The sequence below is a fragment of the Fusarium mangiferae genome, assembly GCF_900044065.1.
Source record: "Fusarium mangiferae strain MRC7560 genome assembly, contig: FMAN_scaffold028, whole genome shotgun sequence".
NCBI lineage: Eukaryota > Fungi > Ascomycota > Sordariomycetes > Hypocreales > Nectriaceae > Fusarium > Fusarium mangiferae.
Window position 1 is genome coordinate 27256 of NW_024573948.1, and position 12818 is coordinate 40073.

Consider the following 12818-nt stretch of genomic DNA (forward strand, 5'->3'; position numbering starts at 1 on the left):
AGCCATTCGCAGCAGAGATGTCATGTTCAAGTTGAGACGATGAGTCTGGGGCGTCATGTAAGGTTGACTTGACCCACTATTTTCTTGTCATGTTCAGCCCTTTCAGGACCCTTGAACCAATAGCGCACAAGATGACACGATAAGCTTCACTACGTCAACGTTAAATCCATCCAAGGCGATATTTCTCTACAATTAACAACAGTAATGAATCTGAATATCACCATAGGATATCATGTAAAATACAACCCAGACATAGTTGCTTGAAACCGTCCTAACTAAAATGCGAGTGAAGAGGGTGCGGAATGTCGCAACCAAGATGTGGACGAGGACTTCCAATACATCAAGCTCGCCAGCCCCAAGACCAGATCCCCGGTTGCCCAGGGTCAATGACAAATGGGACAATCTTGTACAGTAACCTCGGGTCCCACTGACTCTCGTATCCTCGCGATAGCCCAACAACCGGTACACTCCTGAACCTCAACCTCAACATCCGTAATGTCGAAATCTCTCAAGATACCCCTGCACATCCTTGCGACAACCCAGGCATGCGACCAAGTCGTAGAATCAGCCTCAACTATAACCAGGACCTTCACCTGACGTTCTTGCCGTGCGCTTCCGATGCGAAGGACCTCAAAACAGTTCCACTTTGTGTACTCCAGCGCACCAGCAAGTTGCTTCTGAAGGATTCTCTCAGGGTCCGACCAGAGACGTCTCAATGGATGAGAGTCTTCCACATACGACCAGTCGTTGCATAGGCCCGACCACTGATCATCAGGGTAGTTTGATCGCGCCAGGAGTCAGGGTTTGTTTCGCCAGAGACCGTAGTAGTCTTCTGTCTCCAGCGCTGTCGGGGGAGGGGGTACACCCTCTGGTAGGGCCTGAAGTTGAGGTACCCGAACAGTTCGTATCGATGTTTCGGGGTTCACGCCAGGTGGAGGGGTGCTGTATCCTCCTGAGCTCTCGGGACGTGAGTCTCCCGTCTCACCCTCTTTGGTGGTATTTGTCGAGTGGGATGGAGCACCTCGGGCTTTTGGCGATTTCTTAATCGATCTCTTTCTCTTTTTCTGAAACTTCATATTGAGGTAATAGTGACAGGCCCAGAAAAAGGATTGAGCAATATATCAGGATTTAATAAACAGGATGCCATATTGAAGAGTATGAACTGGGTTCTTTATATCTATATGCGCTGACATTTAACATTCATGTGACCATTTGATAGAAAGCTTTTCTTTGTTAAACTTGCGTTCTTTTCGTATACTTGATTATATTTCCAGGATTGGAGTCCATCGATTGCTGGACAGTTATATAGCCTTTGATTGATAGTTAAAGCTTATGATATCTCAAGGAGATATATCAAGCCAACACACTGAAAAATACCAATCAACTTTAGGCTTCCAAAGGTAATATACGCATAGCCTCCACAAAGATAATCGTTTATCGAAATTTATGACATGATACTGGAATTTACTTTACTTCACTTCTGAGGCACAAAGTTATAATTTGCTTTAGTTTACGCATTAGCTCCGAATTGCCTACGTTACCAAAATCCACGACAGATACATCTGATAATTTGGTAGTGGTTCTCAACAAATTGGTATTAGGACAGCGATTAGTGCCTCGAACAACAGATCAACTCATTTGAGACACGCCTTTGACTATTCGATGAAAGTTGGCGCTGCACGAACACCAAACCAAACACATCGTAGATAAAAATGCATATCATAATCATTCAGTAGCTCATGTATTTTCATCGTTCTGCTTTCGTCTAGGTCAATGCTCTACCTGTGATACTTCCCAGCTCAGGAAACAGAACTGTCTTTGTCCTCGACCTCGTCTTCAGATCCACTGCGTATACACGCCCTGGCAAATCCCTTACATACGCCACTGCGGCGTTCTTATCCAATTCAAGCCCAATCATCTCGCGTAGTCGCCTGGGTAGAACATTCTGCTTAAGCCTGAAGCTATGACCTCGGATATAGTATGAGTCGGAAAACTCCCAGATGAAGGATCGCCACAATCCGTCCAGTCCAGAGTCTGTGTGCTCTTGTCGAATACCCAAGTCAATAGGCCTAGGGATTGTGTCAAATACTGTCTAGACTTGTGTTAGTTTATCAATCTTGGCTCGGAGGACACGTATTTGGGATCCTTTTGATGGGCCTTTCTGTGACCAGTAGAAGCATTGTTCTAACTCGTCTACTGTGATGCTAACGCACCAACGGCACATATCTTTTCTGTCCTCTGTGCCTGAGCCAGTTGACACCAGAACACCAACGTCAAGATTACAACGCATAACTTTAAATCCTTCTCTATCCCGCCAATACAACTTTTTACTCTGTCGCGCAAGAGTGACGCAAACGTTCTATTCCAGCCCCGAGCACTCGAAAATCGTGGTCAGAGAGGACCTGTCTCCGTTTTGAGGTATCCAAGAGGCGGTGGAATCGTCACAGTGTTCTCACCGGAGATCAAGTGGACACAGACCCACGCGCCGGGTCTAGCGGTTTACAGGACAGTCGCGCGAGACAAACCCGGCATCAGCATCACCTTTCAAGTCGAAAAAACATAGCCAGCTCAACCAGCCATCTTGCAACTTTGTTGAAAATTTGGTCATATGGTCTCCATAATCCGGGTATAGGAAGCAAGTCATCTTAAGGGCCTAAATGCACAATCAAGCTGCTTTATGTTTGAGATCATCATGGTATCAACAAATCCCTGCGGTGCCATCCTTTGGACGCGAACTTTGCCTATCTCGACCATAGCGGATGGATGACTGTAGACTGGAAGACATGTCATAACTGACCAACGCGGAATATCGAACTGAACAAGCCATGCCGGAGCCAACGCCTAAGATAGAGTCGACAATACCGAACTGTACGTGGTGTTTCTCCTGTACCGCTGCCGCCAGGTGAAACTTATAGCTAGGTATGAGGTCCTTAGTGGCATTTTCTTGATTCGTTCATAAGTTTGTCTAACATTACAGACACTCGAGGTTAGCTTGAGCCAGTCTCTATCTGTGATGCTAGGGCTTTAATTCATGCTAATTGATGCATTATACGAACATATTTTGGTTCTATTATGTCGCATATTGCCTTTCAAAACCTAATGTTAATTGGGACTTTTCAGTGTGTTGGCTCGATATGTCTCGTTGACATGTCATAAGCTTTAAATATCAATCATGTTTTCATGAGTTTGCACTTGGCTCTGGTTATGGAGCCGCAGATCCAAGGAATCGGAAACAGTCCTCTCCGAGTCTCAACCTTCTCTATATGCTTAATCTAAAGTACTCATAAAATATTTGTTAATTATCTAGCCCTTATACTTTCCCTTATAGCTACTATATCTTCAGCCTGACCTAAACTGAGGTAATTCCTCTGGATTGCCTGGTACTGGATTACGACGGGTGCTGCACGCTCTGCCATTGGTTTTGTTGGGGAATACCTATTTACGAAGATTTAAAATGTAAGTTAGATGCTCTATGTAATTTTTTGCCACCGTTCTCAGTGCAATGGATGTTGTGAAATAAGGGTTTTGCGTTGCGTTGACAATTTTTGCAGCATTGACCAGAGGCCTTGTGCCTTGAGTCTTCCTACGGCCGATAGTGATATTTCTTTAGTATCTAGCAGCTCAGTATTTATATATCGTTGCGATTGAGGTGATTCTGTCCAAGAGAGTTCTAAACTCAGCTGACGCGGCCAAGGCTGGTTGCTTCGTTGTTGACGCGTAATCTTTTATCGGGAAGACACCCACTTTCCTTGATCCCCGCCCATTTTGATTCAGCTTACGAATAACACTCTGCTATTCGGCTACTTGAGTCATGTAGTATACGATCTGGGCTTGACTTATAACCTGCCCGTATTTTCTACTTCTTCCAGCCATACTGTTGCGACATCTGCTCAAGTAGAATGACAGCCAAGGCAGACGCTTCTGAGAGTGCCAAGCCCAAGTACAGACGTGCATCTGCTCGCAAGGTCCGAACAGGCTGCAGAACATGGTTAGTCTCAGAATCGCCAAGTGCAGCGAAGTAACCTATGCTAACCTGATCGTTGCAGCAAGTAAGTCCACGAACCCATCGGCTTCGGTTCGTTCCGGGACAACCTGCAAGATAAGATTGCTTACTACCTAGATAGGATCCGACACATAAAATGCGATGAAAGTCGCCCTCAGTGCCGTCGCTGTCTCACTCATGGAGTGATCTGTGATGGTTACGCCCCAATCAAGCCAAAAGTGTCACCGAAAAAACGGGATCAAGAGAAGAGTACGGTGGAGGCCTATCAGGATTGTGACGCACTGCCTCCAGCTATCTGCTATACGCCTTTGCTCCCCCCAGTACCTTTGAAGGAACAATTTTCGATGCCCAGGCGCAACCAAAGCGTCCTCGTTCTGGAAGAGCAGCATCATTTGACGCTTCCGCTATCTTTGGCGTCCCTTATCGCAGAAACCCCAGAGTCAGAGCTGGCCCCGATTAAGAAACAGCTACCACTTCGAAACGACACAAAGCTTCCGAGTATTGCCGAACTCGTTCAATGTACTACGATATCGGCGACATCCACCCAAGGGTCTATACCCCGGGTTAATCAAGGCTTTTCACTACCAAAACTTGCCGATTTCTTGATAGAATCGGCTGGATCATCGCGTTTAATATCCCTGGATCGATCTTGTCACGGAACAGACTATGATGGCAGCGTCCTTCTTCCACGTCTCCGTCAACCCTTTTGCGGTCCGCTATAGTCCGATGAAGCTATTACATACACCAGTACGCAGGGTCACTGAGAGCGGTGAGCAAGGTTAGAGGTTCATGTTCGCGACGCCGTCCAGGAGTGGGAGACACTACATTGTGTGCCCAATATCTTCACCAGCTCACGCACCGCTCATGAGAGATAGAGTCGTAAAGAAGTTGAGCGAAACAATGGCTCGCACCTTAATGCGAAGGATATTATACTAATCTTGAGCCAAGCCAAGACTATAACAAACCCACCGGAGGTGCGCATTGAGTTAGAGGCTCCGCAATCAGGAAATGGATAGAATGAAGGACGGGGCATCATTGGAGCTGAGGTTGAATTAGGCAACCTGAAAGCAAACGGATTCGAACATCCGTATCATAAAGGGAGAAAGAAAGGCCATGGCGGTATCTTGAGGAAACACATTGAGCAGTGTCTCCCAACACGAATAACATAGCTCCTAATGTCTATTATCCAGCTTTCACTGTGTCTGTATCATGCTGCTGCTTGGTCGATTAAGTTTCATTCACTGAGCTTATTTTGGCGATGAGTCATGAGGTTGATACGTATTGGTTGTCTTGCCGTAAAGCTAGCTTTGAGGTTATTCATCTATGAACCTACATAAACCCTGAAGTCCGGAGCCTTCAACTATCTACCATGGCTTGATGCAACGCAGTCCTTCACTTCATTAAGGCAACACTCACTTTGATCAGTCTTTCTGGCATACTGACTGCCCATCCGATCCGACCCCTTTAGCAACGACTAAACCGGTCGACTAAAGTGCTGTTGTAAAAAGATGTGGATATTTCATTTTGGGCCTTCGTGTACCTACGAAACACAGATGAAAATTATCAACTAGGCTTGTTATCCGTTATCATTATGCTAATGTTTTCAGAGACCTTTTCAATGAGAATTCACTTATGGACGAGGAAGGGTATTGGGAGATATGTTTTTGCCACGATTGCATGCCTGTCAAGAACTTGGACCTGAGGTATTATGCAGGACAGTGTGTAGTTGTTTTTTATGAAAGGTGGGATAGTCTAGATAGCTAAACTAAGAGAGAATTGAACGGTAATCTTTCGGATCTATGGACTCGATAGAGAATGTGTCCTCAGAAACGTGTTCGGGGAGGTAACTTTCGAGAGTAATCGCCAATGCCACCTACATTCGCCCGCCAAGCCTCTAGCAGAGCCCGTTGCAATTAGTCTTAGAGACGTAGTTGACAGTGAGCATTCCGTGAGACTTGATATCGTTGTCGCTAGGGTAGAACGCCGGAACACTGCCACATTTGGAACATCCATGGTTGACCAGCTCCTGGAGAAGCTTCTTGATGTCCTTGCCAGGAAGGCCACCGGTGTTCTGGAGGAAAGCACAGAATCCGGTCTTGTCCAGAGCCTGCCAGCAAGCGATGTGCTGGCCGTTGTAATACCACTTGTTGTCGTTCAGGCCCTGGGCGGTTTGGAGGAGGCCAGTCAGCTTGAAACCAACGTTGGCGCAGTTGCTGCTGCCATGGCAGTTAATGCCCTCGGCAGAGACACCAAGAGCAAGGACGGCGGAAACGAGGAGAGTGGTGAACTGCATTCTGAATTGCACTTGTTAGTAGGGGATAGTTTATGTTGACAGGAGCTCTGACTTGAAATTGGTTCTTAGTGAGTTGCGATGAATTTGGTGGAGTTTGATGAGCTTTGTAGCTTTTGTGAGATGATTGAGAGTGTTATGAGTTGAGAAGTTGGATTCTTGGCAGGAAATATCATTTTATTTATACACAACTCGCTCTCTCGCTGAGTTGTTGATACACATGCGAGGACAAATATGCTATGAGTAATATCCTCGGCATGTCGCTCACGGCTTCATCTCCAAGGCCACGGTAGATGTCGTAGATTCCACTCCTGTCGCAAAAGTGCTTTTGATCATCACAGGAATGAGGCTATCGTATGTTCCATGTATGGTTCGGCCGCCAGCGGCATCCGGGTTTCCTGGGCCATTCCTTTTTGGTACTATGTTTGTAATGCTTCATAAGCCGCAGACATATGATAAAGCTCGTATATGTAACATTTAATTACGTATCTGCAGTGCTACAGCTATTCATCTCTGCATACACCATCAATGTCTCTGTCGTTTCGAGAAGGTCAAAATAGCATGTGCTTCATTTTAGACGCCGATCCATACCTCATTGCAAAGTCAATCCATTCTTATTATTCTTTCCTTACTCTGTACTTACCAGATAAGATCTACGACTGCAAAATGTCGAGATCTAATTTCTCTCGAAGACATTACATGTTCTCTTTAGATATTGAATCTAGAGCGCATTCTGGAGTATCGGATAAATCAATTTCTGTCCAATCGGCGTAAACCGACACCGTACTTCTCAGTAAGCTGGAGCCTAATATAGTGGGTCAATCATCAATTTTCTGTATGGCCAGACAAAGATCCCTCAGCTCGGACATCGTTACATCTGCATCATCACATTCTTGAACACAAAGACCTTCGTATTCGACAATGGAGACCGCATGTCAAAGTGACCTTCCTCTTCCGCCCGAGATCGTCACTTTGATATCTTCGACTCTGCCGAAACCCGAGCTGCTTCGCTTGAGATTGGCTACTCGTAGATTGCACGATGCAGCGACTCCATTCGCATTCAGGGCGGTTTACCTTCGAGCTTATGGAACCGCGGCTACAAATTTCACCTCTATTGCAACATCGGCTCGTCTACGGAACTACGTTAAGGAAATAACCATTGACACGAATATCGGCCAAAATTATGAATACGCCTCCAACGAGCCTTATGAATTCCCCAGTGGCTTCTTCAACGCCCTTACTTCCCTACGCTACTTCTCCAATCTCACCAAGCTACACTTGAGGTTCAGTAAATACTGCGGGGATAACGGAAGAGAATTTGAATGGGCATGGATCGAGGAAGACTGGCCGTTTCGGTATAGAATCCTTGATACTGTTTCTCACTGCATCGTTGGATTGTGGACACGGGCAAAGCAAGTCGAAATAGATGAGAGGGCGAATCTTCGTGATTTCGAAGCAAGGTACCTAGATGATGACCCAGATTTCGTCACTAAGGGCGCAGAGCATCTCCAAAAGCTCACCATTTCCAACTTGGCCGATTATCATGATCCCAATCTGGCTTCTTCAAACGCTTGGCAGCAATTACTCCGCCTGCCTCGCTTACAAGACTTGAAGCTCTTGGTTACTACAGAGTATCATAGATCGCAACACCAGATTCTCTCCCCCCAGGAGAGGCACGAATTCTTCCAGAAGCTCCCCTCAACTTGGCTGTCACCAAGTCTGGGTAATTGTCTCAGAACTCTATCCCTCTACTACACTGAGTACTGGGGCTGGTTCCCCAGAATGAATCTCTATGAGATTGGAATGCTACCTCAACTCAAGGTTCTAGCTCTGGGGCAATATGTCTTTACTGATGAGCGACAAACAGACTGGATTGCAACTATCGGAAACAGCAAGGGAAGCGGTGGCCTGGAGGAGCTCTATCTGGATGACTGCCCTATCTTATTCAAAGCCCGTCAACACAGCCCCCTGACAAGTGACGGATACCCCGATCTGCGCGCTGTCTTGAAGGCTAACTATGCTACTGCTGTAACCAAAGAGTATAACATCAGATGGCACAATGTCCTTGAAACCTGGAGAGGACGTATGAAAGGCCTCAAGAAGTTCATCATGGGCCATGGCGATTGGTCGTCTCAATGGCCGAGTACCAAAGCATTAAAGGAGCACGAAGGTTTTGTCTATCTCAGTTACGATGAGCTGAGTCAAATGTTTAGTGAAAATGTTCACAGAAACTTTTGCAAACCTGCAGGCGTTGAGGTCAGCAATACCAAGGACCCAGTATTGGCTCGCAGATACCTTCATGGTGCGGGATTGCTACAGCGAAGGACAGCACGAATGCAGTATATCAAGTATGATATTGGTATGTGTGGGCCATGGGACAATCCATATCTGACCCGAGGAAGGGGTCGACCAGACGATGGTTGGGCACCAGAAAAGGAGACGGTCGGAGTTGATGATGCGGCGTGCGAGCTACTCATGGCAACTATTCGGGACAGGATTTCAGGGGACGAGAAATATCAAAATGGAGACTAATACTTGGTTCATATTCTGATGGTAAAAGTTGCTTTCAGAAAGCATTACTGTTAATATTTAGGCCTAACAGATTTAAAGATGCTATCCATCTCGCTCCTGTAATTCTGAATAATTATCCATCGCGCTTCAGTATTTGATCCCATCAACGTCATGCATCGGCAGTTGCACCACTTCAAGGGGCAATATCCCCATCGGATAATCCAATCTCCGAGTACTTGTCTCGATTTCTTCTTCATCATCTTCCAGAAAATTTCTACATCTTTTCTCGTGCGGAAGTGTCCGCATTTCTCCACTCTACCGTTCCGTCTTTGCGTCATCGTGGAGAAGATGCAACAAATCAGCTGCTCGTCCCTGAAAATGTCTTTTCTCGTGGCGGTTTTTTGAGCCTCATGTTGCAATTGCGTGGAGATGGAATTCCACTTATTCTTCCTATATCCGATTTCCGCTCGCGCTCGCGTTTAATACTACCGATTAGGAGTTCTGTCCATCGGGGGCCTATTATGGAGATGGTGACGATGCATGATTCCTGTGGAGTTGAAAAATGGGATCCCTGGTGCTTGAACATTTGTGACCGAGAGTTCGTCGTTACACCGACTTTAACATCATTCTCAGGTAATAAAAGTCAAGGATCCGACCATATTCCAAGTCATCTCCCCAATCTTTGTCTTGGTCTACCTCATCTCTTTACTTGTCAATCTTGGATACACTCTAATCTCGCAATCATTTCAGTATGTCACAAGAACCCAGAATCCTTGATGTATACGGCCCCGGTACTCATACCGACCGCACATTCGTCCCTGTTCCCCAAGACACACAACGCATCTTCCGTCTCGTCGCCTCTCAAACACCCGGCTTCACCCAAGATGATTCCATCCTTTCGAAAGTCAGATTCACTGGCGATGAGTTCCCAGTCATCTCCGGTCCTATTAAGGCGGTCTCAGTAGCTGCCGCTCTGCATGCCATGGCTGGTGTAGTAGCTGACGAGATCCTCACTCTTCGAGGTGTCGAGGACAAGGAGCGAAAAGTAACTGTGAATACGACCCATGCCGGAATTTGGTTTGGTAACATCGCTACTGCATATGTTGGTGGCAAGGATGCCCTTGCATTGGCCAAGTCTGGAGAATTGAAGAGGCTGTTGCCAGATTGGGAACGAGGATGGGTTGATACACCTCTCAAGTATCGCACCACAGGGCTTTATCCTACATCTGATCCCGACGTTTGGTACTCACTCCACGGCTCCATGAACGCAGAGCCAGTCCTCAGGTCTATCGGCGTGGACCCAGCTGAGGCTATCACCTCCAACGAAGAAGCAGCCGCGCACATCGCAAATTTCACAAGCAAACTCTCACCTGAGAAGCTTGAGTTCACAAACCTTGTCAACGGCAACTGCGGCAGTATTTGCTTCACACCCAAGCAATGGAACGAAAGCGAGATGGGCAAGTCACTCGCTGCTCATCCTCTCATCAATGTCAAGGCTCAACCCCAAGCTATTCCTACACCTCCCGTTGCTTTCCCTCCTCTTGATTCAGCCGATAAGCGCCCTCTGGCTGGTACCAAAGTCGTTGAGATGACCCGTGTCATCGCCGGCCCTCAAATCGGCACGATTCTTTCCAGCTTCGGCGCTGATGTTATCAGGGTCAATCCCCCTCACTTACCCGATATCAACATTATGCAACTTACTCTCAACGCCGGGAAGCGCACTATCGGTATTGACCTTCGGAAGCCCGAGGATGCTGCTATCATCAAGTCTCTTATCGCAGAGGCAGATGTATTCATCCAAGGCTTCCGTATGAACAAGATGCCCAAGTTTGGCCTTGGATTGAACGACATCCTGAAGATGGCTGGAGAGCGAGGTCGTGGTATTGTTCACGTTTCGGAGAACTGTTATGGCCCTGATGGATATTACGCCGAGAGACCTGGCTGGCAACAAATTGCTGATGCAGCTGCTGGATCAGCATACGTCACTGGTCGTTCTCTCAACTTGCCCGACAACGAAGCTGTCCTGCCTTCGCTACCTGTTAGTGACATGACTACTGGTGTTCTCGGTGCAGTAGGTACTCTTATGGCCCTTCGCGATCGCGCCACCAAGGGCGGAAGCTATGCTGTTCACGCATCTCTCGTCGCAGTCAACGCGTTCGCTCTTCGATCTGACGTTGGCCTCTACTCACCCGAAACAGTCGCCGAATGTGCTAAGCGCTTCCAGTGGACAGAAATGAGAGGATCGCATCATGTTCTTGATCTTATGATGACGGTTTGGGATGGCTGGAAAAGAGTCCTTGTTAGGGAGTTGGCGGAAGATGGTGGATGGTACCAGAGCTTTGAGACAAGCGCCTTTGATGGAAAGAAACTGAGTATCTTGAAGCCTGTTGTTAGCTTGAGCGATGACGAGGTAACGCCGAGATGGAAGACACCCAGTGTTCCTTATGCTTATGAGAAGGCTGAGGCCATCAAGTTCCAGTAAAACGATTGATTGAAGATAATGACAGAGGCGAAGTGTATAAATACACATAGACATAAAACATATGTTATTGTGATAAGGAGTTTATGTTAGTCTCGCAGTGATTTGCTGTCGTGTGAAATTGAAACAAGTTCTGACAGACGCATGACAAATACTGACCTATTTTAGCGTCGGGTTTGGGGCGGGTACCGGTAGGGTCACTTCCAACTTCAATCAGTATAACCGGTACTCGAAGCTACTTTTACTATGATGGTAATACCAACACCAGGTCTGTTTCGTATTTGAGATGGTTCGATTTGCGATGAGTCACTTGCCGATTCATCTTCAATGTTACATTTGGTAGCGACTAAAATTCGCCAAATCTCTAATCAATACTGAAACAACAAGGTCTCAATACGGTCTCACTTTCTATTACTGCCTCTGCTACTGCCTGGGCGTAGATCTTCAATCCCATCTACACGAATCGACTTGTTCCAGCAGCAGCGATGGAAGACAAGCCGACACCACAGAAAACAACAACAACAACGAGAATCGCTTACATACGTAGCATCATCGACAAAGACAAAGAAGTAGAATATCACGAGGGCTGTTGGTTCAGTCTGAAGATGCTTCTATGGTCATGGGTTGGCCAGAAAGTTCATAACGACCCTGCTGGAACTGGTGCACCACGACTTCGCAGCTCACCTCCGCCTGGTCTACGACACCACTACATCATCGGCCATTCCAATCCTGTTGACGCTTTTGTGCTCGAATGGCTTCTCGAGAACTCCAAGCCCGATAGTTCGAGGATGTCTCGCGATGACTTTGAAGTTTACCTTTCTGAGGCGCAGATAAAGAACCCAGCAAACAACGAACTTCTCCAGAGGCTTGAACAAGAGCGCGTGAAAGTCACGGTAGTTGACTCATTCATGCCGACCGAAATTGATACAGAAGACATGTGCGATGGAGTGATGCTCACTGAAAGCGATTACGTTCTCGAAACATATCTAGAAAGAGGTTCGAGCTGTTGGATAACATCAAACGTACTCTACCGCGACTCTCTTCGTCATGGGCATCCCCAACGCTATAGCACCGAAGAACTCTCCAAACGATACTATGACACCAGACTTAGGAATAAGATGGGCCATACCACGCCGTCATGTTCATATCCCCATGGCAAATCCGACGCTTGGAAATTCGATCACGCAGAAGATTGGAAGAACTATAAGTGCCCATCTTGTGGGCAGAGATGTAAGCGCAGTAAAGGGTGTAAAGTGACGGGCGAAGACTGGGCGAAGAGAAAAGATGTGATAGCGTGGGATGAAGGGGTTGATACATCGGCGCCCAGACCGCCTGAGTTTGAAAGGGATTGGAGAATCTTGACGGCGGAAGACATATGTAACTATTGGAGCACCCATCCAATATCTTGTGAGAGATTTAGGAACTGGAAATGGAGGTCTGTTGACACATTCACAGGCGAATGAGGCCGTGCGTCGAATACGCTCAGATTGTTTTCATCTATCAACGAACTACTCCTCATAACTCATCATATCATT

The 12818-nt window shown here is 46.8% G+C and overlaps 5 protein-coding genes across 5 annotated transcripts; 3 read left to right on the top strand and 2 right to left on the bottom strand.

The window, feature by feature from the left end:
- Positions 1 to 383: 383 nt before the first annotated feature.
- Positions 384 to 1076, bottom strand: FMAN_16266 (uncharacterized protein; the record flags this gene model as incomplete). The annotated part of the gene is made up of 3 exons (XM_041826060.1): positions 384 to 677; positions 739 to 764; positions 821 to 1076. 3 exons carry the CDS (start codon positions 1074 to 1076, stop codon positions 384 to 386), a joined length of 576 nt encoding a protein of 191 aa, XP_041691378.1.
- A 4821-nt stretch (positions 1077 to 5897) lies between these two features.
- FMAN_11731 (uncharacterized protein) lies at positions 5898 to 6296 on the bottom strand (the record flags this gene model as incomplete). Its single annotated transcript, XM_041826061.1, has 1 exon — positions 5898 to 6296. One exon carries the CDS (start codon positions 6294 to 6296, stop codon positions 5898 to 5900), a length of 399 nt encoding a protein of 132 aa, XP_041691379.1.
- A 918-nt stretch (positions 6297 to 7214) lies between these two features.
- FMAN_11732 (uncharacterized protein) lies at positions 7215 to 8825 on the top strand (the record flags this gene model as incomplete). Its single annotated transcript, XM_041826062.1, has 1 exon — positions 7215 to 8825. One exon carries the CDS (start codon positions 7215 to 7217, stop codon positions 8823 to 8825), a length of 1611 nt encoding a protein of 536 aa, XP_041691380.1.
- Positions 8826 to 9555: 730 nt separating this feature from the next.
- FMAN_11733 (uncharacterized protein) lies at positions 9556 to 11286 on the top strand (the record flags this gene model as incomplete). The annotated part of the gene is made up of 1 exon (XM_041826063.1): positions 9556 to 11286. The coding sequence occupies one exon, from the start codon at positions 9556 to 9558 to the stop codon at positions 11284 to 11286; it is 1731 nt and encodes a 576-aa protein (XP_041691381.1).
- Positions 11287 to 11768: 482 nt separating this feature from the next.
- Positions 11769 to 12746, top strand: FMAN_11734 (uncharacterized protein; the record flags this gene model as incomplete). Its single annotated transcript, XM_041826064.1, has 1 exon — positions 11769 to 12746. One exon carries the CDS (start codon positions 11769 to 11771, stop codon positions 12744 to 12746), a length of 978 nt encoding a protein of 325 aa, XP_041691382.1.
- Positions 12747 to 12818: the final 72 nt, after the last annotated feature.